At 35.9% G+C, this 22,922-nt stretch overlaps 1 protein-coding gene across 2 annotated transcripts; it reads left to right on the plus strand.

Annotated features, from left to right (window-relative positions):
• Positions 1-1,390, plus strand: LOC131041818 (uncharacterized). 2 transcript variants are annotated; one of them, XM_059209249.1, is made up of 3 exons: positions 1-142; positions 220-307; positions 544-1,390. In XM_059209249.1, the coding sequence occupies exon 3, from the start codon at positions 562-564 to the stop codon at positions 1,234-1,236; it is 675 nt and encodes a 224-aa protein (XP_059065232.1). In that variant the 5' UTR covers positions 1-142; positions 220-307; positions 544-561; the 3' UTR covers positions 1,237-1,390. The 2 variants fall into 2 exon arrangements, with proteins under 2 accessions (XP_059065232.1, XP_059065231.1); XM_059209248.1 differs by lacking the exon at positions 220-307 and having other exon boundaries at positions 3-142.
• The last annotated feature ends 21,532 nt before the right edge of the window (positions 1,391-22,922 follow it).

Below are 22,922 nucleotides of genomic sequence, written 5' to 3' on the forward strand. Positions count from 1 at the left end.
AGTAGTTTGAGGGACATCATAATAGAAGAAGCTGTTGGCCTTGACATACGTAACGAATAGAGCCAAGAAATTTTGCAAGAAACTACTGTGCAGGCCTTCAGCGTGGAACGGTCTGAGTACTTGCAATCAGCCAATCCTTTTGGTAAGTAAATTATTTGATTATATGATTCAATGTTTGTGAACAGTTTTTTATTTTGATTGGTTTTATGCGCTATGTAGATAAGTGGGGATGTGGATGAAACAGAGATGGGTTTAATGAATGAAAAAGTTTTTGCTGTAGTCCCAGGAGAGAGCTTGATACAAACTGGTATCAAAGCCTTGGAAAGTTAATTTATAACCCTTTGTCATGCGTGAAATCTTATTAATAAAACATGGCAAATTTTATGTTGAAATATATCTTTGATTTTTATGCTCATCTTCTTTCTTCTTTATCTAGATTACAAGATCAAGAGGAATGGCATAAAATTCTTTGATTACTAATAAAATAGAGCAAATTGTATGTTGAAATATATCTTGATTTTTATACCCATCTTCTTTATCTAGATTACAAGATCAAAAGAAATGGCAGACCACCCAAATATTCCAAATTTTCAGCTCCCAGAAGAAGTGAGAAAATTCTTGGAAGATGATGCAGACGAGGAAGTACGGGAGGCCAAGAATTCACTTCCACTTCCCATGCAAAACCTAGGAAGACTCCTATCAGATATGAACAAGGAAATAGATCCTCACCCCAATCCCAATGTACCATCTCAATTTGATGCTCAGCAAAGAGTCAATGCAAATCTGTTTTGGGCGTTATATAATCTTCATACAGAGTTAAAGAATTGTCGGAAAGAAATTCTGATTCACAGGATAGAAGTCCTCCAAAGAAAAATAAAGAAAGCAAATAAGAAAATAGCTGATGCAAAAAAAAGTAAGAAAGCAGCAACTACTCTGTCAGCTGCCAGATCAGTAGTAGAGCATATAAAAGGTGTTACAGAAACTTTTGAGGGAATGGGTACCGAGATCACAACAATACAATTCGCAAGTTTAGCATTAAGCACAAATGAGGACGTTAATGGTCGGTTTGGGAAGCTGACAGCCCAAAAGAAGATACTTCCATTGAAGGCAGAACTAAAAGGACTTGAGGAACACTTGGCATCAGATGAAGACAAGCTGAGAAAGATTGGCAATTCATCATCCTCATCAGGTTTGGACATATGGGAAGAAATGCTCCTACCAGGAGGAAGCAAATGAATGTGGGTTTTGTTGGGTTTAGTCTAAAGATTTTGTTATTATTTCATATAAGGTTGTGTGTGAGACTTCTCTTTTGGAGATGGAAAAAAATATTTTTTTAAGTTGGTTTTTTATAATAAATTATGATAATGAATGCAATTATTTTTTTAGTTCATGGATGAAGTTTTGTAATATAATTTTGATATAATTTGTTTCAATAGTATGTAATTTAATTAAAAATATTTTTTGAAAAAGATGTAAATAGAGGTTGAAGATTTTAAAAAAGGAAAGAAAGTTGGATAATTTTTTTTCATACTATCTTCCACAAGTGTTGACAAAATACTTTAAGTTTGAAGATGGCATCCTCCTAGAACACTCATAGTTCGTGTTTACATTTTCTTCATTAAAATGGTGTTTCAATTTTTAAATGTGTCACATTTTTATGTTGAAAATGACAAGTCATATTGTAAATTATAATCTTCTTGTTAAGTTAAGTGTCGTATCATAATATTAATATGTATTTTGGTAATACGATCATTTGCTTTTTGTAAGGAAAGCATGACAAAGCATTTGTCATGCCCATTATTCCCTCCCTCCTCTATGCACATGTCATTAACAAATTATACTTTTAGAAGAGAACTGGTATTTGGTATTAAGTACATTTGTACTTCCATTCATTCATCATGTTCCATTATTCCCTCTCTTCTTTGTGCATGTCATCAACATGTATTTGTCATGCATGCCCACCCATATGTGACAATGCATATGGAGATCACACACGTGTGCACACATTTATAGCTTATGAAGTATTTGTTCTTTAAAAGAAAATTAGGGCAATATTTTGATGTGTATTTTCCATTCTAAATTATGGAAATGTCAAGATAGGATATTTTATAATGTCCATAAAATTCTTTGGGAGCATTTTCATATATTTTGTTCAAAAAATTTAGTAAGACATCAAGACAAACAAATATTTCAATTATTTTTGTTCTTCCTTCCTCTCTCCAATTTTTCTCTTCTCCATTATAATAATTTAAGCAATATTTAAGAAAAATAAATGATATTTTTAGTGTTGGCATCTTTAAATACAAATTTAATGTAAGTATTTAGTTTTAGGAGAGGATTTTCTTATAGTAGATCATAATTTTAAGTGGATATTAGGGGAGGAGGGCTTGATAGTGCGACACACTATCTTGCAATGTCCATGTGGAGTGCCTCGTGATATGAAGGCCAATTTTTTTTTAAATTTCATGCATGCAATGACATGGCAAACATAAAAAAATTATATCCATAGTTATTTGAGTCAATAGTCACATGGAGGATGACATGGAGAGGAGACTTAACATTTTATTTTTATTTTGGATGTTGATTAAAGATGGATCATATGGATGCCTAGTGGAAAAGACCAACAAACCTCATATATGTACATGATACTTGGGATTAGATAATGGATGAAAACATCTAATTAAAAAATGGCAACATTTATTCTTAATTGCATCACACTTCATTGCCACCTTGATGCATTTACTTCAAATTATGTTGGATCTTAATGTTCAAGAGGGAATTAGGTCTTGAAAAGATTGAGGCTTTAACGTTTCCTTATGCATTATTAATCTTCCATCACCACTTTATTACCATCTCTCTTCTTCATGAAAGATTATTTGGTTTGAGATGGGAAGTTCTTGACTTTTTCTTGTCTCTCATAATGGCTTCTAGATGTTTTCTTAGTGTCAGTGCATGAGGAGTGGTTTTGTATTTGTGTAGAGGAGAGGATTCACTACCCTCAGTATGATGAGGTCTCAAGGATAAAATAGCCCTTGGCTACCTCACTTAACTAGCAAACTAGTGAGCTAGGAATAACAACACGAAAATAGAAATCTAACTATGCTAAACTATACTTGCAAATTGGAAAATACTAAATAACAAGAATATATGACATGAGATAAAAATATTCTAACAATAAGAATAGAAAGCTTATAACATAATTTTTTTACCTTGAAATTGGAAAAGCCTCAACCTCAAACACTAGTACGTTGCAAGGACATTTGTGCGCTACATCGTAGTCCATACAGATAGAAACCAAAAAAGCTTAGAGACGTCCCCAAAAGGTCTCCACACTCTTCAGAACTATTCACTACCTACACATACTAAGATGAGAAAAATGTTGCAGGTTATACAAGGGTTTGATTCTATCAAACTCCCTGCATTAGTGTTTCCACCTCCACAAGAAACTAGATATATAGATAGATTGGATAAAAGATTGCATAATAGAAACAATCCCCACTTAATGGAGGAAACACCCTACTATTAAAGATTAGATTGACAAATGGTTAAATGCAAATAGATAATAAATGCACTTAAAGATTAATGAACATGATCATATATTGAGATACAAGATAAGAGAGTGTTGCGTAATGAAGGCCCCTCTCTTGAGATAAACATGACTACAAGCAAGAGGAGATTTAACTACTATGAGATTGTGAATAGATTTGGCAGAGCTTCATTGTGAGAGAGAACAAGAGACAACTTAAGAGATTAAATTACCAAAGAGTAAAAAATGAGCAAAAATGTTAGTTTTGTTGCTTGAAATAGGAAGGAATACCCATGTTGGACATGTTTGTGTGAAGGGACACATACCAAAAGGGTTATGATGTGACATATACCTATTTGAATTTGTAATCTTTTTGGGACATTTGTGTGTCTTAGAGACATTTGTGCATTGCATTGTAGTCTAGCCAAATTGATCCCAAATCTAAGTCATAGGTTGCTTATGCTTCATCTTTGCATTCCATGTTCAGTCAAAATTCTAAAACCCTAATCATGAATTTTATCATAAATGTGTCGAGCTTAATGCATAATTGTCATAAATGCACATGGTGCAATTTTTGACACTACATTTTGCCCTCACTTTAGTGAGTTGATCGACTTGATTGATCAATGAATCTAAAGTTGCTTAGAAAGATAAAAATATTGTATACATTAAGTAAATTAAATAGATTAATTATCTCAAACAAGGATATTGTAGAGGTAATGAAGGTCAAAAAAGCAAACATTGGTGATGACCCTAGTGCTTAGTGAAAAACTACAACATCTGACATGAAGGCTCGGTTACTACAAAATCAAGATTTTCTTAGCACCAAAATCGTAAGAAGCTACTTCGACAAGAAGATTGCTTAAGGAAACGTTAGTGAGTCAGAAAGAAAAATATCATAACTAGTGCAAGTATATGCCCCCAACCAGGTGGTGAAAAATAGGAAGGAGGAAGATTTAGAACCATCATAAAAAAAATTCAAAGATTTTGGGCAAATTTTGGCTATATATTCAAAGAGTGGGCCCTGGAAGGGTCATTTTCACTATTCACTATGGGGTTTTTCACTGTGTTTCTTTAGAGCCATAGGATAAATTCCCAATAGATGGAAATTGCAACCTACTAGGATTGAGGAGCTTTGAGCCATCGTGGAGCAGGGCAAGGAGCTTGACAGTATAGGCCAAAGTTTTTTTGGTTTTTGCTTTCATTTTATGCATTTAATTTCAAATGGAAAATTGTTTGCAATGCAAACGTTTGGAATGCTCATGTCCATCCTCGAGCCACATGTTTATCTAGGACATAGAGTCACATTATCGTTTGTCATACACATTGGCATCCTAATGATGCATTGGTGTCTAGGACTCATCTTGGCGTCCAAGATGCATGCTAGCATCTGAAGGAGCCAACCACACTAGTAGCCCTAAGTATGTTCTTACATCCTTAGAGCCAAAGTGCAAAGATGGAGGATACGAATGATAGAGATAAACATTTAGAGAAAACTTAGATAAAGTAGAAGAGAATGTTTAAGTGATGAAGTGAGGTTTTTGTAGGGTTTACTGAAGTCTCAAGAGCATACTAGTAGTCACCTATTATCATTATGGTACAATCACATAGGGGATCTTACGCAGAGGGAGCAAGCATGCTTGCATCACATAGGCCTCTAATGGGTCTTCAGATTACTAGATATGTACTTCTAGGTTCTCTAGAAACCTAGAAGGTTTGCCATATAATAGGTGAGTTTGTCAAACCTGATGAGAGAATGAAAGAAATGATATTTCAGCAACTTAGCCGCCAAATTATCAATATTGAAATGGTCAAGGGAAATCCATTTTTATTAGGTTTGAAGATGAGATTTTAAATTCACTTGTAAAAGGGTAGGTTTTCCTTATTTAACTTTAGTAGAAAGTTTGGCGGGTATACCAAAAGTTCAATGGGTCTTCCCTATGAAAAGACGTGTTCGTGGGATTATGAGGACTAATGAGAACAACAAAAAGATAGATGAGTATGCCCTGTTAAAGGGAAGATCGCTAATAGGTAGAAAAAGTTGGAAGTCCCTATGAATGAGGAGGATTGATGGAAGAAGAGGAAAATAAAACTTATAGCTAGAAAAAAGAAAGAGGAGGTAGATAAAATAACTCGACTGGTCATTCTATGTTAAATGTGCAATGGGGTTTGGGCCTCTATGCAACTAAGAGATGAGGTTAGAGTTATTGAGGCTCATGGAACAATCCTGTAAGCACAATTGGGAAACACTATAGATAATGGGCATAACTCATATTGTAAGGATGTTGGTGATTCAAACACAGTGTTCCCTACTTATAGCTCTAGCAAAGAGGTGGTGGTCTGAGTTGTCGACCTTCCATCTCCCAACAAGGGATATGATGGTGGCCTTAGAGGATGTATGGTAGATATTGTGGCTTTTGACTAGGATACTACATTTAATGGTGAGAGAGAAGACAACAATAGAGGTGTTATAGTCATTTAGGCGGACACGCCTACCCCTACATCGAGGACAATTAGAATTAGACAGGGCATTAAAGATATTGTCATAGATAGAGTTGTTTGTATGCAGAGTGGTGAGTGGGCTATTACTACAATATTGAGGTGGCCAGAACTTCTCCCTGGGTATGGTACAAACAATTGTGGTAATAGTGAGGATGCATGAATTTGTGTTGGGAGCATGTGCATTGGCATAGCTTCATAGGGATTTGCAAGTGATTTTATATAGGATAGGGAAGAGTGTTAGGTATGTGACCTTGCTATAGATCTGGTCTTAGGAGCATATAGTTGTTACACAACTAGTAGTTACATAGATGGATCGAGATGGTGATCAACCAATTGTATTTAGGTAAAGGGGATCACTATGGTATCAGAGCTTGATGGTGGATAGGTGGAGGCATACAACGCCATATAGGATAGTGATATTATCTAGAGACCTTATAAGGACATCAAGGGATAGCATGAGGATAATGATTACATGCATTACACCATTATGCCAACATACGTCATAGGACAAGAGAGCTTCATTATTGAACAATACAAACCAAACAGGGTCTTGCAATAGTTTGGCATGAGGTAGGATATTCAAATAGGTTTGCATGTATTTGCACGACTGGAACGGGAGATAAAAAATTGGGGGTAGTAGGTGGACAAGAGGTTGGAATTGACCAAGTGGAAGGAGTTAGGGGAAGCAAGATGGGACCCATGGGGAGGGGTGGACAATGTCAAGGTTATTAGTAGGTATGGAGGTTGGTGGTAGGAGCATAGGGCACATAAGTTAATGACTAGGGAGAGGATGGAGATGGGACCAAGAGATCTATTCCAAGAGGGTCAACCCGTAAGGTGGGAGAGGTGGAAGGAAGAGGTGGAAAGAAGAGAATTAGGGACAAAGGGAGAGGCGGGGAAGAGTATCTAGCACCATCAACGATGGAGGGGAGGGGGGTTTCAGAGGAGATGGTGCATGAGACAACCTTGTAGGGAGATTAGGTGAAGGGAAAGGAGTAGGAAGAAAGGGTATAGTAAGAGGTGTAGTATGTGTAGGCTATAGAGATAGATCAACAATCTACAACACTAGGATAGAGGAGGAGGGCCCAAATTATAGTGAAAAGCTAAATGTAGGGGTTGACCTCACCCAAGACATCAAGCATTTATGAAATACACTTCTATAGATGCATGAGTAGCTAGATGGGGTATCTACCGAGAAATAATCTTTGTGATTATGTAGGTGGACACCTTATAGGAAGACACAAATGCCATTATAGGGAGTAATTTTCCCCTTTATTATAGTCATTCTAAATTTGACCCTCGTAAAAATGTTTGTAGTAAGCTTGTCGATAAAATCACTTATCTTTATTGTAGGGAGTTATGGAAGACACTTCAATAGATATATGAGTAGCTATATGGGGTGTCTATAGAGATATACTATAGATATAGGAGTACCTAGATGGGGTATCTATAGAGAAATACTCTATACGATTATAGGTAGACACCTTACAGATAGACATGGATGCCATGGTAGGGAGTAATTTTTCCCCTTTATTGTAGTCCATTCTAAATCTCACCCTCATAAAAATGTCTACAATAAGCCTATCTATAAAATCAATTCTCTAATTCACAAGGCCTATCTATATATTCCTTCATAATCTCATTCCTTTCCTTTAACAATTCATATGTACACATGGACATGATGTCAATAGAGGCCTCGAAAGTGTACACAACAATTCTCAATAGTAAGCTAAAATTTAATAGCCTACAAAAGCTATTTTATAAATGATGCCCAAAATGGTATGGTTGTATAGAAATAATATATGAAATTATTGAGAATTAAGGTCAGGATTATGGAGGAATCAAGTAAGAATGTAATGATCACTTTAAGCTTTTCCATATGGAAAGCAAGAGCCACAATTATACACTAGTTAGACCATAAAAAGAGCCACATTCTAATCGATGATGTGATGAGTGTTGTACAGATTTATAAGATCATGAATGTGATCTAAGGGAGAGATAGAGTCATATCCATAGAAATGGGGTTATTCTTTCAATGCTACTTCAATAACTTTACATCTTTGTTGTTGTGATGGACCACTAGAATACCATTATGGGAGTGATACATTTCTTGACAAAATATTTAGGTGCACGTATATTTTATGACGAAATGATATAAAAAAACACATGAGATAATACTATCAACAAGGTTATCGCATTAAAATCACATGCTCCTATGAGTTGTTACTTTTATTATTTTACAATTCAAGAACATAATGTAAAAATATATCTATAAAAAAATAAATATAAGTCTACAAATTAGATCTGCCAAGCATACCAAAACTTATTGATGATGAATTTTTCTCATTGTGCAGGGTATGTGCACCAAGTTGTGGTACCAAAAGGGGTTCTTAAGATGCCACTTTTTTCTGAAATTAGCAAACTGTGAACTTTAGAGACAAATTGAACATAGTTACACTCCAAATTTGAAGATGCAACAAGAACAAGAGTTAGAGTGCTTTGAGTCTACTTTCAAAACTACTAATTTGTTTATAAAATGGTGGAGATTAAGGGCTTCAAAAAGGGGGGTTACAAAAAGTGGTCCTATTTTTATCCAAAAAACATAAGATAGGGTATGTTGTGGCCTCCCTAAAATGTTAACTTTTTTTTTGAATTTTTAAAATCACTTCAGTGAGAAATTAGCTAACACCTTGTAGTTTAGGCCATATTTTTTGGCTAATTTTTTAATGAGTATATGATTCTTTAGTGATTTTCAAAGTTGTGTAGAATGGAGTCTAGTTTTTAAAAATGTAAGTTTCTTCAAAATCCGATGAACGTGCAAAAAACTATACCCAAAATAGCACATGTTTGTTTTTTACCAAAAACAAACATACTAACAAAAGAAATTAAAGATGAAAACATTAACAAAATCAAAATTTGAAATAAATTACATGGTTGGATAGCTAAGAGAGAGTGTAAGGTCACTATGGTGTTTTTTTTTTAGTTGCATTGAAACACATGCAAAGTTGATGGAGAGAACAACCAAAAATATGTCAAAATTTTCAATCTTCTAATAATAACATGTCTCTGGCCTGAAATGGTTGTTCAAACCTTTAGGTTGGATTCCCAAGGAAAATCCAACCCATAGGGTTGGTGTTTCCAAAAGTGGACCATTTGACATGCACCAAATATGGTGCTCTCCCTAATTGGCACACACCAAATTCAAAATTTTTAATTTTCACATTTGGCATGCGCCAAACAAATTGATTTTTTTGTGTTTGGTGAGTGCCAAATTTGGCACATGCCAAATGTTTCACATTGTTAAATCTTGTGCATTGTTAAATTTTGCATCGTTCTAATTTGGAGACAAGCTATACCCACCCCTGAAGTAGAATATATACATGAAAGTTATATTTCATGTATATATTGGTAGGATGTTTTAGAGTGGTTTCGGCTTTGTAGGAGTTATAACGTAGATTCTAGTTTTTAGAGGATCATATAAAATTTCAAAAACTGACATATCAAATTTAAGTAATCAACATGCTTCTATTAGCATTATTTAGCTTGATATCTCACTCTCTTTATCTTCTCCAAACTCTAGACCTGTCTCTCTCCCTCTCTTGTCTCTCTCACTTCTTTCTCTCCTCTCTAGGTACATCCCACCTTCTCTACCTTTCATTCCTTCCTTACCCCCATTTATATCCTTCACTCCCTTCCTCTCTCTTGTTCTCTCTCACTCTCTTTTTATTTATCTCCCTTCTCTATCCATTCTCTTGATCACTACCTATCCCTTATATCCTCTCTCTCTCTCTCTCTCTCTCTCTCTCTCTCTCTCTCTCTCTCTCTCTCTCTCTCTCTCTCTCTCTCTCTCTCTCTCTCTCTCTCTCTCTCTCTCTCTCTCTCTCTCTCTCCATATCTAGGGCTCCCCCTCCCTCCCTATTTACCTCACTACCTCTCCCTCCCTATATTATGTCATATGGTGTCTTAAGGGGTCATATTGTGTCATTAGGGGTCATATGGGGTCCTAAGGGGCCACACATGTGTTAGAACACCATATGACTCCTTAGGACACCATATAACCTTTTAGAGCATCATATGGTCCTAAGGGGTCATATGGTGTTGTTAGGGTTCACATGGGTCCTAAGGGGCCACACGTGTTAGAACACCATATGACCCCTTAGGACATCATGTGGTTCTAAGGGGTCTTGACATGTACTAGGATGTTAAAATGGGTCATATGGTGTCCTAAGGGGTCATATGGGGTCCTAAGGGATCATATGGTGTCATGAAGATCATATAGAATCCTAAGGGGTCATATGGTGTTATTAGAGGTCATATGGTGTCCTAAGGGGGCCATATGGTGTCGTTAGGGGTCATTTGGGATCCTAAGGGGTCCCAAGGGGCCATATGGTGTTGTTAGGGGTCATTTATGGTCCTAAGGGGCCACACATGTGTTAGAACACCATATGATCCCTTAAGACATGATATGACCCATTAGGACATCATATGGTCCTAAGGGGTCATATGGTGTCCTAAGCGATCATATGGTGTTGCTAGGGGTCATATGGGGTCCTAAGGGGCCACACATGTTTTAGAATACTATATCGCCCCTTAGGACACTATATGACCCATTAGGACATCATATGGTCCTCAAGGGTCATATGGTGTTCTAAGGGGTCATATGGTGTCGTTAGGGGTCATATGGGGTCTTAGAGGGCCACACATGTGTTAGAACACCATATGACAGGGTCATATGGTGTCCTAAGGGGTCATATGGTGTCGATAGGGGTCATATGGGTTCTTAAGGGGATACACATGTGTTAGAACACCATATGACCCTTTAGGACACCATGTGGTCCTAAGGGGTCGTATGGTGTCCTAAGGGGTCACGTGATGTCCACAAGGGTCATGTCATGTACTAGGATGTCAAAATGGGTCATATTTAGTACTAAGGGGTCATATGGTGTCCTAAGGGGTCATATGGTATCCTAAGGGATCATATGGTATCCTAAGGAATCATATGGTGTCCCGAGGGTCATATAACATCCTAAGGGGTCATATGGTGTTGTTAAAGGTCATATGGTGTCCTAAGGGGTCATATGGTGTTGTTAGAGGTCATTTGGAGTCCTGAGGAGCCACACATGTGTTAGAACACCATATGACCCCTTAGGACATTATATGACCCATTAGGACATCATATAGTCCTAAGGGGTCATATGGTGTCCCAAGGGTTCATATGGCATCGTTAGAGTTCATATGGGGTCCTAAGGGGCCACACATGTGTTAGAACACCATATGACCCCTTAGGACACCATATGACCCATAAGGACATCATATGGTGCTAAGGGGTCATATGGTGTCCTAAGGGTTCATATGGGGTCATTAGGGTTCATATGTGGTCCTAAGGAGCCACACATGTGTTAGAACACCACATGACCCCTTAGGATATCATGTGGTCCTAAGGGGTCATATGGTGTTCTACGGGGTTATATGGTGCCCTGAAGGGTCATATAGGGTCCTAAGGGGTCATATGGTGTCCTGAGGGTCATATGGTGTCCTAAGGGTCATATAGTATCCTAAGGGTTTTTTATTGAGGCTAATAGGTTTATGGGTGAGGGTTTCGTGTCTGTGTTCATCTCTCATTATTCACCTTCCTTCTCTCTTTTTGTTTTCCTCTTATCCCTCTCCAACATTTTTCCAAATTTATCAAAGATTAAATTTCAATGAAATTCATTTGGCTAGTGCCATATTTGCCACTTGTCAAATGAGTTGCACTAAAAAACGGTAAAATGGGACCCTTAACCCATGATTCAAGCTCACATTCTCTGATTTTATTTGCTTTTCGTGCATGAGCCAACAAAAAAATGCTTTTCCATGGTGTTGACATTTGATTCAAGTTTATTTTGTATATTTTATCACCTCTCCACCAAATTTTTATCCATTTGACAATGTAGAAGAGGAAGATATACAGTTTTTTAGATCAAATGTGATGATTTGAGGAAATATTTCATATTTCTAGAATTAAAATGCTTCTTAAGTGTTATTTAAAAAAAAAATAGAATAAAAGTATTATTGTCAAAATTTATTATAATCATATTAGAATTACATTAGATTTAACATTGAATTTGAAGGAAGTTGCATAATAAAGTTATTTGCTGAGTAGTTTAAAACAAAATTTACAATTCCATAAATCCATTTTAAGATTATGAAATAATTTACAAAAAGAATTTGAAATAATTTACAATTTTATATATATATCCACTTTAATATATGCATAATTTGCAATTTGTAATATCCATATTAACATATCCATTTGATTTTTATTCTTTTTATATATATATATAATTTATGTTTAAGTTTGACTTTATTTTGATTATGTTACCATGTTCCTAGTTAATGTGAGCAATTTCAACGATAATGAAATGGACAACCAATTGTGTTCTTAAATTGAATCATCCTTGCTTAAATTGAATCAACCTTGATTAAATTGAACAAACTTTATTTCATTAGGACTGCCCTAAAGTCATTAGGATAGTCATAGATGCATCAGGACTGCCCCAACTTCATTAGGATAGTCATAGATGTATTAGGACTGCCCTAGATTAATTAGGACAATCATAGATGCATTAGGTATGCCCCTTATTACACCTCTTGATCTCTCTTTATGAACTAACTTCATTCTCTTTTATATGCATGTACATGTAGAAACCATCATCATGTCGAGGAAACGACCAAAGAATGTAACATCGGAAGAGAACAAAGATAAGAATGCAAAAAAAAAGAGAAGGAATGAGGCAACTTCGTGAAGCAAGGAATTTGAATACCATAGAAGAAGAGGTGCCAATTGAAGAGGAACATGAAATATCCATCCAATCTAAGAGAGAGACAGAATTCACAAAGGCAACAAATGCAAAACCTTCGTGCAATGAGAAAATTAAATCCTGAGGTTGAGAGCATCTCATCTACCACAATTCAAGTTGAAGGCACACCATCTCTTACATGTCAAGTTGAAGGCACACCATCTCATACTGGAACACCATTGGTGTGTACAACTTCTCATATTAAATGCACTCCCTCTATGAATCTGACGTTGCAAGTACATCATGATTGACATCAAGTGTTGGAGTTACACCATCTTGTACATCTCAATTTCAAGGTATGTCATCATTTTCATCTCTAGTTGAAGGAATGCCATCTATCTTTGATGTTGTCAAGATTCCTAATGTTGAGGCATCTCAAAGTTTGAGAACACCTCCTAGAGTTTTGCATGGAGATCCTAAGTATTTGGTTGATATTGATGCTAATGTTTTGAAACCAATGGTTGCTAAGATTTTGAAGCGTACTTGTCAAAAGACATGATAATTGGATATGGAAATTATTTTTTGAGCCTTTAAATGAGATTGGAAGATGTCAACTATTTGTTGAAGTAATGATAAATCTGAAATTTTGGCCCATAATGAAGATTCTTGGGCTAAGAACATTGAGTGAATCAAGCGATAAATCTATTGTGAAGAATCTAACGAGTGCATATGATAGTGTGGGTTCTAACTCATGCACAAGAGATAGTAATGCCACACGACATGTCATTACATCAACAATTTTAAGCACTCAAACTAAGAAAGCTTGCCTCATTAGAAAGACAAGTAAAGCATTGAAGATAAGTATATAAACTCTAATGAGAGCTATGGGAAGACATCAAAGAGCGGAAGATCCATATAACAATGAGTTGTGGTAATTCTCTTGTAGACTACTGCGGAAAGATAAAACAATTGTTAAAGCCTTGAGATCCCTAATTGAAGATTTTTGGAAGAATTGCACAAGGGTCTCTCCAAATCAAAGAGATGTTGTAAGAAAGAGGATTGGTAGTAAAATCCATGAACCACATCCAAAACATTTTTGGATATGCCTCAAACACATTTTTTCGCCAAGTTTCAACATATGTATCCTCAAATTAAAATTAGTCAAAGATTCTTTGAAATGGTAAATCTTTTTTATGTCAAAATAAATCACAAATGCACAACTTGTTGTTGTAGAGTACATATTGATTTTTTTAACCATTATGATGTTTATCGACAGATATGTATAGATTTGCATGCAAACAATGTTTTGTAGGAATGCAACATAAATGGTCCACCCACATCTTCAAGGGAATTTATATCTAGCATCTTATGTTAAAAAATGGATGGTCAACTATATTACAATAAGTGTTGCTTGGATGGTACATGTGTTCATTGTGGTGGATTGCGATATTTACAAATTTGTCAACATATGGAGAGTACACATGCAATTGATAATTAATTAGTGGAATTTGGAAAATATAAGATGGTGGTCTATGTGCTAAAAGATGACAAAGAAGAAAAAAGGTGTGAATTGGTTAGTGACAATATTCTAGTGTATCAGTTTATGGGCATCTTTCGTGAGAATATAGTGTAAGAGTATGCAAGGCATAACGATCAAGATTGTTGGTTGGACTCACAATTCAAGTTATGCAAGGACACATTTCTACTTGATACGATCGTTTTAGTTGTTGGCTTTGCAGAGAACTACACATTACAACGACAAAACAAGGTGTCAATCATAATATTACAACTCGATATAGCTTGCTATATTCGTACATATAGCATTCATTTATGCATGTGATAGTGTGGAGGAGGATAGAAAGATATTGGGGGAGTATCATTTTTACATCAACTATGATTGCACACACTCTACAAAGTTTGTGCAAGGTTGTTTTTTAGTTATTCTACCATGATTTGGCTAGCAATGGCATATCATTCTGTTAGCATATCATATGGTCAGATAATTGTGCATTACAATTCAAGAATTGTTAGATATTTTATTGGTTGAGTAGGATGCATAAGTTGACTGGTGTTCAGCATATGTGGAATTTCTCTGAGGCTGGGCATGGAAAGGGGGAGCATGTATTAAAAGAGCTTTAGCATGAGAAGAGTTAAAGTACAAGGAGAACACAGACTTGAAAAATGTGAAATCAATTGTTTAGTGGTACAATGCTAAAATGGGTCCAGGTAATGAAGGTAAATCTTTAGTTTGTAGATTTTTTATTTTTTTTGGTCGATGATAGCGATTATTTGATTAATAAGCCAGGATTTGAACCGACTCAGACCATGTGGGGCTACAGTTAGGGAGCCACCTCCCCTGATACATCTCCATCTCCCCCTTCAACAACAGGGACATTACAAATACTCCCCCTTTTCCCTTTTTTCCATTTCACCTATACACAACCCTTTGCTTGGGCATTCTCCAGTAATTTCAAATTTTGAACCCCCACACCATCCAAACTGTGACAAACCCTGACAAATCCTAGAATGCTAATTTGACTTAAACCCATCAACCAACCCTATGGCATTACCCCCTTTAAAGCCATAACAACCTTCCATCTTCTGTGCAACCCCACTAACAACCAAAGTGGAGCTACAACCCAAATGTGAACCACCTTCCGCCACGCCATTTGAGCCACACATCAAACCTTGTTTCACATTTGGTGATTATGAAACCATTGCAGTGGTTTTTTTTGGGCAGATCCCCCAAATCCTGGGGGGAAACTGCATTGGCCTCCTCCTTAAACACTGTATAAAAATGGGGGTTAACCTCTTTCCACCATGATGTTGGTCTCTTCACCCTACATTTGGCACATGAATTAGCATTATGTCCAGTCTTGAAACACCACCAACACCTAAAAGTAATGTCTTCATAGTCTATAGCCTAAAGCCAACAACCTTTTATTGAAATAGTGATCTCCGAAGGGAGATCCCTGGAAACATCCACCTCAACCAGAACATGAACAAAAGTAGTATACAAAAAATTGAGAGAGCCTTCATCAATCATTAAAAACTTACCTATGGAGTTCCCAATAGCTTCAAAACATGAGTCAAACCAAAACTGCATTGGAAGGTTTGGAAGCCTAATCCAGAGAGGGGTGCGATCAAAGAATTATGTCATAGGGTTGAAAGTCAGATGCCAAGATTTCAACATCAAGGGATGATTGTCCTCCCAACACTAATGACCACCCCCAAGGACATTGTTCCTATCCAGCTCTTTCTTAGACACTGCAACGAAAAACCCATTTGCATGTGGATAAATTTGCATACAACCATCCACAAGGGGTTCCCAATGATCTGATATCCATTTATGGAGGTCACTAAGGCTTGAACAAAGACCTCCAAAGCACCCAATAATCCCTAAATCAGAAAAAAAAAAAACATCTCATTATGTGATACCTCGTTCTTTATCTCCTCAGTCAAATTGACAACAACAGGCTTGGTTGTAGAGACCATAGTCGTAACAAGGGGATCCTGAATATCTATCCTATAAGAAGACATTTAACTGAATGAGATCAACACCTATTTTTCCCATCTAAACCACCCCTATTGCCCCCACCCATCGGTTGTTTAGACCCTGTTAAGGATCGAGAATGGGAATGAACCACCATTCGATGTCGATTAGACATACTATCGTCATATAGATCCAGACACTGTTGGTTTCGCCTTCCATAATCGTCATTCCTGCCTCTAGTCGGTGCAAAATCCTTCTAGAATCTATTTCTTCTGCCCCTCACCATAGAAGCCCAACTTGCAACACCTCGACCAAGAGGGTAAACGACAAGGGATTTCCCTTTCATTGAAACCTTAGCATCCAGAGCCAGCCAAAACAACATCACAGCTTACATATATGTGTTCTAGTTCATAGAATTTTTTGGTTGGTAGATGATACTAACATTGCAAAATTCAAGGATTATTGTACATTATTAGGATTGAGTGAGCTACAGTCTTTCTAAAGTTCTAATGCAGGTTCATGGACTATCCATACGTGACAGATGACATGCTATTGTTTTTCATGTAGAGATGGTGCCTATAATGAGTGTGAGTCAAAGGAGTGGGTGGATGAATGGTGTATGAGGACTCTAATCCCACTTGAGACATATTGACCTCTGAGTGCGGTACAACTCATACATATGGAAGCATTAGTTGAATTTGATCGTGTGTCAGATTTAGTCCAATTGGGTAAATTATCCACATGCAAATTATTTTACTTTGATATTTTACCTTAGTTGTTTGTTAAATTCGTCTCATTTTATCATTGTAAGGCATGTTTATGTAGTTATATTAGTTGAATACAATGAAGAGAAAATATTGAGTACCCCACAACATCAGTGGTTGTTACTGGTACATGGCTTAGAAGGTACCTAGTGAAGTAGTCTAAATTGTGGTTGTTCAAGGACTTTGAGACACATAGGAAGATTCTCCATTATTCTAACCTTGTTGTAGCATCAAATGTTCAATTGATCAGATACGGGGGTAGACCAATGAACAATAACCTATGGAAGGTTCGTGAGTTTGATAATGATGCAATACTAGACATGATAAAGAGTAGAGAAGATCTAGATGGTTCATTGGATTAAATGTAAATGCAAAAAATTGTAATCTCAATCATATTTGAATATATGTACATATGACTTGTATTTTTGAATACTTGAGGCATTGTCATATCAGATTTCTTTAAGATATACTTGTGTGTAATATAATTTTTTTTTCCTGATGATTGATATAATTGGTGTTACAACTGAGGTGTGATTATTGTAATAAAATTTAAAAATGGAGTATTGGTGTAGGAGCACCCACAGGTCCTGTCATGCCTTTAAGAGGAAAAATTTGAATTTTTCTCTTGTTTTGTTCTATTTTATGTAATAGCATCATTTTGGACCATTAAAGATCATATGGGACCATTTTGTGAAGTTTTAGGCCAATAGGGTAAAAGATGTAAAAATTGCTCATTTGTTGTCAATGTTGTATGACAACTTTTCATTTTGTAACAACACCTTTTCAAGAAGTTGTTAAGTGTAAGTTGAGGGTGATTTGGGGGTTCTAACTAGTTTTTATAGAGATAAATATGTCTCATACACACGACCCAAGGGTTTAATTTTTGTACTTTGAAGTTTTGAGCAATAAAGACAATAATTTTTGTATTTTTCACATTTTTTTAATGCTCTCTTTCATGGTATGGATCTGTACGACTTGGTATGATCCTTAGGTTGATTGGTATTGATAGAGGGATGAATCACCTTTCATTTTTAATTTTTTTGGTGGTTTACATTGATTTTGGAGAAAGTTGTGGCCATTTTACCATAGGTAGTCGTATAAGACTATTTTTTTTTCTAGAAGTTGCAGGTTGTTGTAGCAAATGGTATGGATTGTATGGTGAATTAAATTATCTGAGACCAATTAGGAATGAAAGTGCTGCAAATCTACTTTCTTTTTTCTTTGGTTTCATTTATTTTCATTATTTATACTTTAAAAGTTATTGTGTTTTCTTCCAAAACTGGTAAAAACCCTATCTAGGGTAACCAATGAGTTTTAAAATGATATAATTTGGCCCTCCAGAAGTTCACAACCACAAAAATAGGTGGAAAGGCTTTTATTAATGTACTTTATACTATCCCAAGTTTGTGGGGCTTGAGATTGGAGTTTGTGTGTGCAACGATATGACTGTTGGTTTGATATCCTCATGTATCAAATTGTCAAAGAACAATGAAGGGCAAAATTGAAACAAAAGTGTACATCATTTAAGTTTTGTGAAGGGAGGAGGGTAAAGGGATATGTGTAGAGGTCCTATAGACCCAAAACCATATCCTTGTCATATTGCTCATGTGAGTTTTGTCATATTGCTCAAGGATTGAAACCATAATCTTGTCAAGTCAAAATAATGCAGACCTAAATGTTTGAAATTTGGTGTTGTATGTCATCAATTTGAAATACCACATTGCTTCTCATGTCATAAGACAAGCCTTGATCAAGCCCTTCCCCTATCCAAATTCTATGTGTATAGGCTCAAGTCTTATAGTAGCCCATGGTGGAGTCTAGAAGGTGTGTCCAAATGAGTAGTCTTGATGATGTGTTGTAGAAGCCTCTACAAGTTGAGAGTTCCATCATAGAATAAACCCTACCTTTGCATCATGTATTATAATAATGTTGCATTATTTGTCACTTTTTTGGCCAAACTTCCTTAATGCACTTGATAAATAGGCCCAAAATTGCATTACACCCTAACTTTTAATCTTCTTGTCGTGGAAACGAATCATCAATGCATACTTGTTCAGGTGGTTGGGTTTATGCTAGGAATGTATTTGTTTCACTCACCAACTCACCCAATCGATGCAGGCCACACCCTATCAGTGAAATTCGTAAGGTATTCAATGTGTGAAAAAAATGTCAAAATTTGCCATCATGTTTCTCGATGCTTGTGAGACATACGAATGAGACGTCTAATCCCATGGGATTGTGAGATACCACTCTAAAAAAATCTCTCTCAGTTTAGGTAGACTCAGATCCAATTGCTCGTAGCGGCACTTTCTCGATTGTGACAAAAAGCGTCACATGAGTTCAATGAAAAATTGCATAATGCCATAACTTTCAATCTGCTTGTCATGGCAATGAATCATCAGCATGTACACATCTAGGTGGTTGGTTTTACAGTAGGAATGCCCTTGTTTCACTCACCAACTAGCCTGATTGATGCGGGCCACGCACTAGCAGCGAAATCCCTAAGGTGCTCAAAGCGTGAAAATTTATCAAAATTCGACATCATGTTTTGTGATTCTTGTGAGATATACGAAAGATACATCTGATCCCACGAGGTCATGAGATGCCACTCTAAAAAAACCTCTCTCGGTTTAGGTGGAGTTGGATCCAATTGCCCGTGGCGACACTTTCTCGATTATGACAAAAAGCTTCACATGAGTTCAATAAAAAGTTGCACAACATTCTAACTTTTAATTTGCTTGTTGTGGCAATGAATCGTCAACACGTACGTGTTCAAGTGGCCAAGTTTATGCTAGGAATTCCTTTGTTTCGCTCACCAACTCTCTTGATCAATGCGGGCCACACCCTATCAGCGAAATCTCTAAGGTGCTCTGATCATTACTTTGTAGAACTCTTCAATATACTCTTTCACACTTTGTCCTTCTGCTTCAAGTTCTCCAACTTCTTGAACAGTTGCAACTCATAGTCTCTCAAAATGAATTTAGCCTTCAATCTTGCAACCATTTGCCTAAACCGGGTAATTTTCATCTCACCATTCTCCACTCTATCTTTCTGCAACTCTTTCCACCATAAAGTAGCACGCCCTTTAAATTTAGTTTGTGCTAACTAGACCCTCGGTGGGTCTTTAATATCTTCAAACTCGAAGTAGTCCTCCAATTCTTCAGTCCAATCTATCAAGTCTTCCAGATTCAATGTACCTGAAAAGTTAGAAACCTCAACTTTATGAATTTTACTTGCTTGCACCACCACTCTAAGAAATCTATCTTCTATTTCATCTTCTAGTCCTTCAACCTCTTTGGTCTCTAGCTCTTCCCTTGCCTCTTCATACTCATCCTCTGATTCTAGATTCCTTCATAAACCACCCAATGCATTTCTGATCTCATTCCTCATCTCATTTCTGAAATCCTCAAGGAGAACAATCCAGATCATGCAACAAGAGTAACTCAATGTAAGCAACAACATAGAATGTGAAAAAATGTAATATCAAACATCCACAACATCATAGATTCACCATAAACTAGCCAACAACATTCGGTATACATACAAGCTTGTAGGCCTAAAAAACATGCATTCCATATTACAACCCATCTGGACCTCCAAGAGGTATTCTCATTACAAATCATGAATTAAAATAATCATCTATCCTCGCTTATCAATGTAAAGATAAAATACAACAACATATATAGCTTCCATAACATATTTGGGTCAACCACAAAAGATTAAATTCTCCAAGACATGAAAATGAAATGTGCAAAATAGGTCGGACCCAAAACGTGAAGATCTCCTCTGCCAAGGATGCAAATGAAGTGTAGACCATCAAGGAAGTTCAGCCAAGGGCCTAGGAACATTGGACATGGTGCCAATTAGATCTACAAACCATGAAATCGCTTCGCAAGAGAAGAAATCTCCAACTAGCTGTTAAGCTCAAAATTGCTTCGAGAACCAAGAAATAGACAATCGGGAAGCAAGAATTTGCTGGAAAAAATCCAAATGAACTGAAAAACTAGAATAAGGAATAATAACACGTCTGGAAGCTATGAATCTGATCCGCAATGGAAAATAAACAACTACTGGAGAACACCGGAAGAAACTTAGAAGTTGCAACATAGAACCAAACATAACAAAACTAAAAACAAATATTTTTGGTTGATGCAAGATTGCTCATCGACCGAGGATTCTCCTACATCAGACACCCCAGGTAGGAAAAGATGTTCCAAGAGAGGCAACTCATGAATATCAAAAAGGATTTGGGATCTATACCTCATGCTCATTTATGATCCAAATGTCCTCTTTGTCTACAAATTTATTCTTCCTTCCCCCTTCGGGTAACTCGGTTGAATTCTCCAACTTCTTTGCCACTTCTCTCTTTCCTTGCTTCATATCTGCATATTGTCTATTATTATCGTAGACACCTAAAAATGTCTCATTGATCATGTAGTAATTATTCGTCTAATTAGTTAAATAATTCTTTAATTCTTTAATTTAGTTAATTAATCTTATTCTTCTAAATTCATATTTCTTCATCATCTTACTAATTATTTCGATTTCAATTTTATCATCGTTTAATCATTAACCATTTTCTAATTTTAATTAAATATTTATTATTTAATTAATTGTGATTATTAATCTTTCAATTTAAATCATCTTTATTATTAATTACATTATTTCTTCTAATTTCTTCTAATTTCTAATACATGTGCATGATTTCAAAGATTCAATTGAAAATCAAAGTCAAGTTTTAAATATATTCAAATAACAAATTGAATTTAAAATAAATTCAATATTTGAATTAAGTCTCATGCAAAGATTGAATTGAAAATCTAAGTCAAAGTGCAAGCACATGCTAAATTAATTAATTAATTCAATCAATTAATTAAATCATTATCTTTCCAATCTCTATTTCTATCTTTCACTTTGCTTTTTTTCAAAAAGCATTCAAAAAGCTTTCAATCAGTTAACTATTCCATCTATTTTAATTGATCATTTCTTTAATTCTCTCCAATCATTCTTTTTTTATCTTTTAGTTAGATTTTTCTAAATAAAGCTTTCTTTGTCATCAATCAATTATCCTCCAATCATTCTTTTTCATCTTTCAATCAACTTTTTTCTCAATCAGTTAACTCATTAATCTATTCAATCAATTCAATTTCACCTTCAAATCATCAGTTCAACTATCAATCAACATGTGAGCTCACCTGAGTTCCACCTCTTGATCATTCTATTCCACCTCTCATTCAATCCTCTCCAATAATCTATAAATTGAGCATTCAATCTCCATTTTCAACAATCACGAATTTTGAATATTTGTGTCATTTATGATATCTGAGAGCCACCATACCACAAAGAGAAGAAGAGAAATGGAAGCACTATGCAATCATGGGATAGGGAGTTTTTAATTGATTTATTTTACATTCCTATTGCTTGTTTGCATTATTTCATCAATTTATTTAGAATTCTTTGATTAGATAGGGATTCGTGATTTCTCGTGTTTCTAGTTAATTTGATTATGAATTTTACTTACGACAATTACCACTCTCTCTCTTCTGCAAATTTAATCTTTTTCTTCCACTGAAACTCTTCTTATTTTCCATCACAACTCTAACCTTACTGCCATCTGGTACAACTTTGCTAATAGACTCATCCACGAGATACTTCATCAAATCCATACCAACATCCGATATAACCCCTACATCCTACTTCTCAGCACTGCAACTCTTCACAAGACTCAAATTATTCACTTCCTTCTCCTTCTCCTTCAAAGAAGCCAAAGTGAACTGTCCATTCTTGTCAATAATGATTAGGTTTCTTCTACAATCATAGATAGCTCCTCTATCATACTGCCAAGGTCTACCTAGCAA

The sequence above is a fragment of the Cryptomeria japonica genome, chromosome 7, assembly GCF_030272615.1.
Source record: "Cryptomeria japonica chromosome 7, Sugi_1.0, whole genome shotgun sequence".
NCBI lineage: Eukaryota > Viridiplantae > Streptophyta > Pinopsida > Cupressales > Cupressaceae > Cryptomeria > Cryptomeria japonica.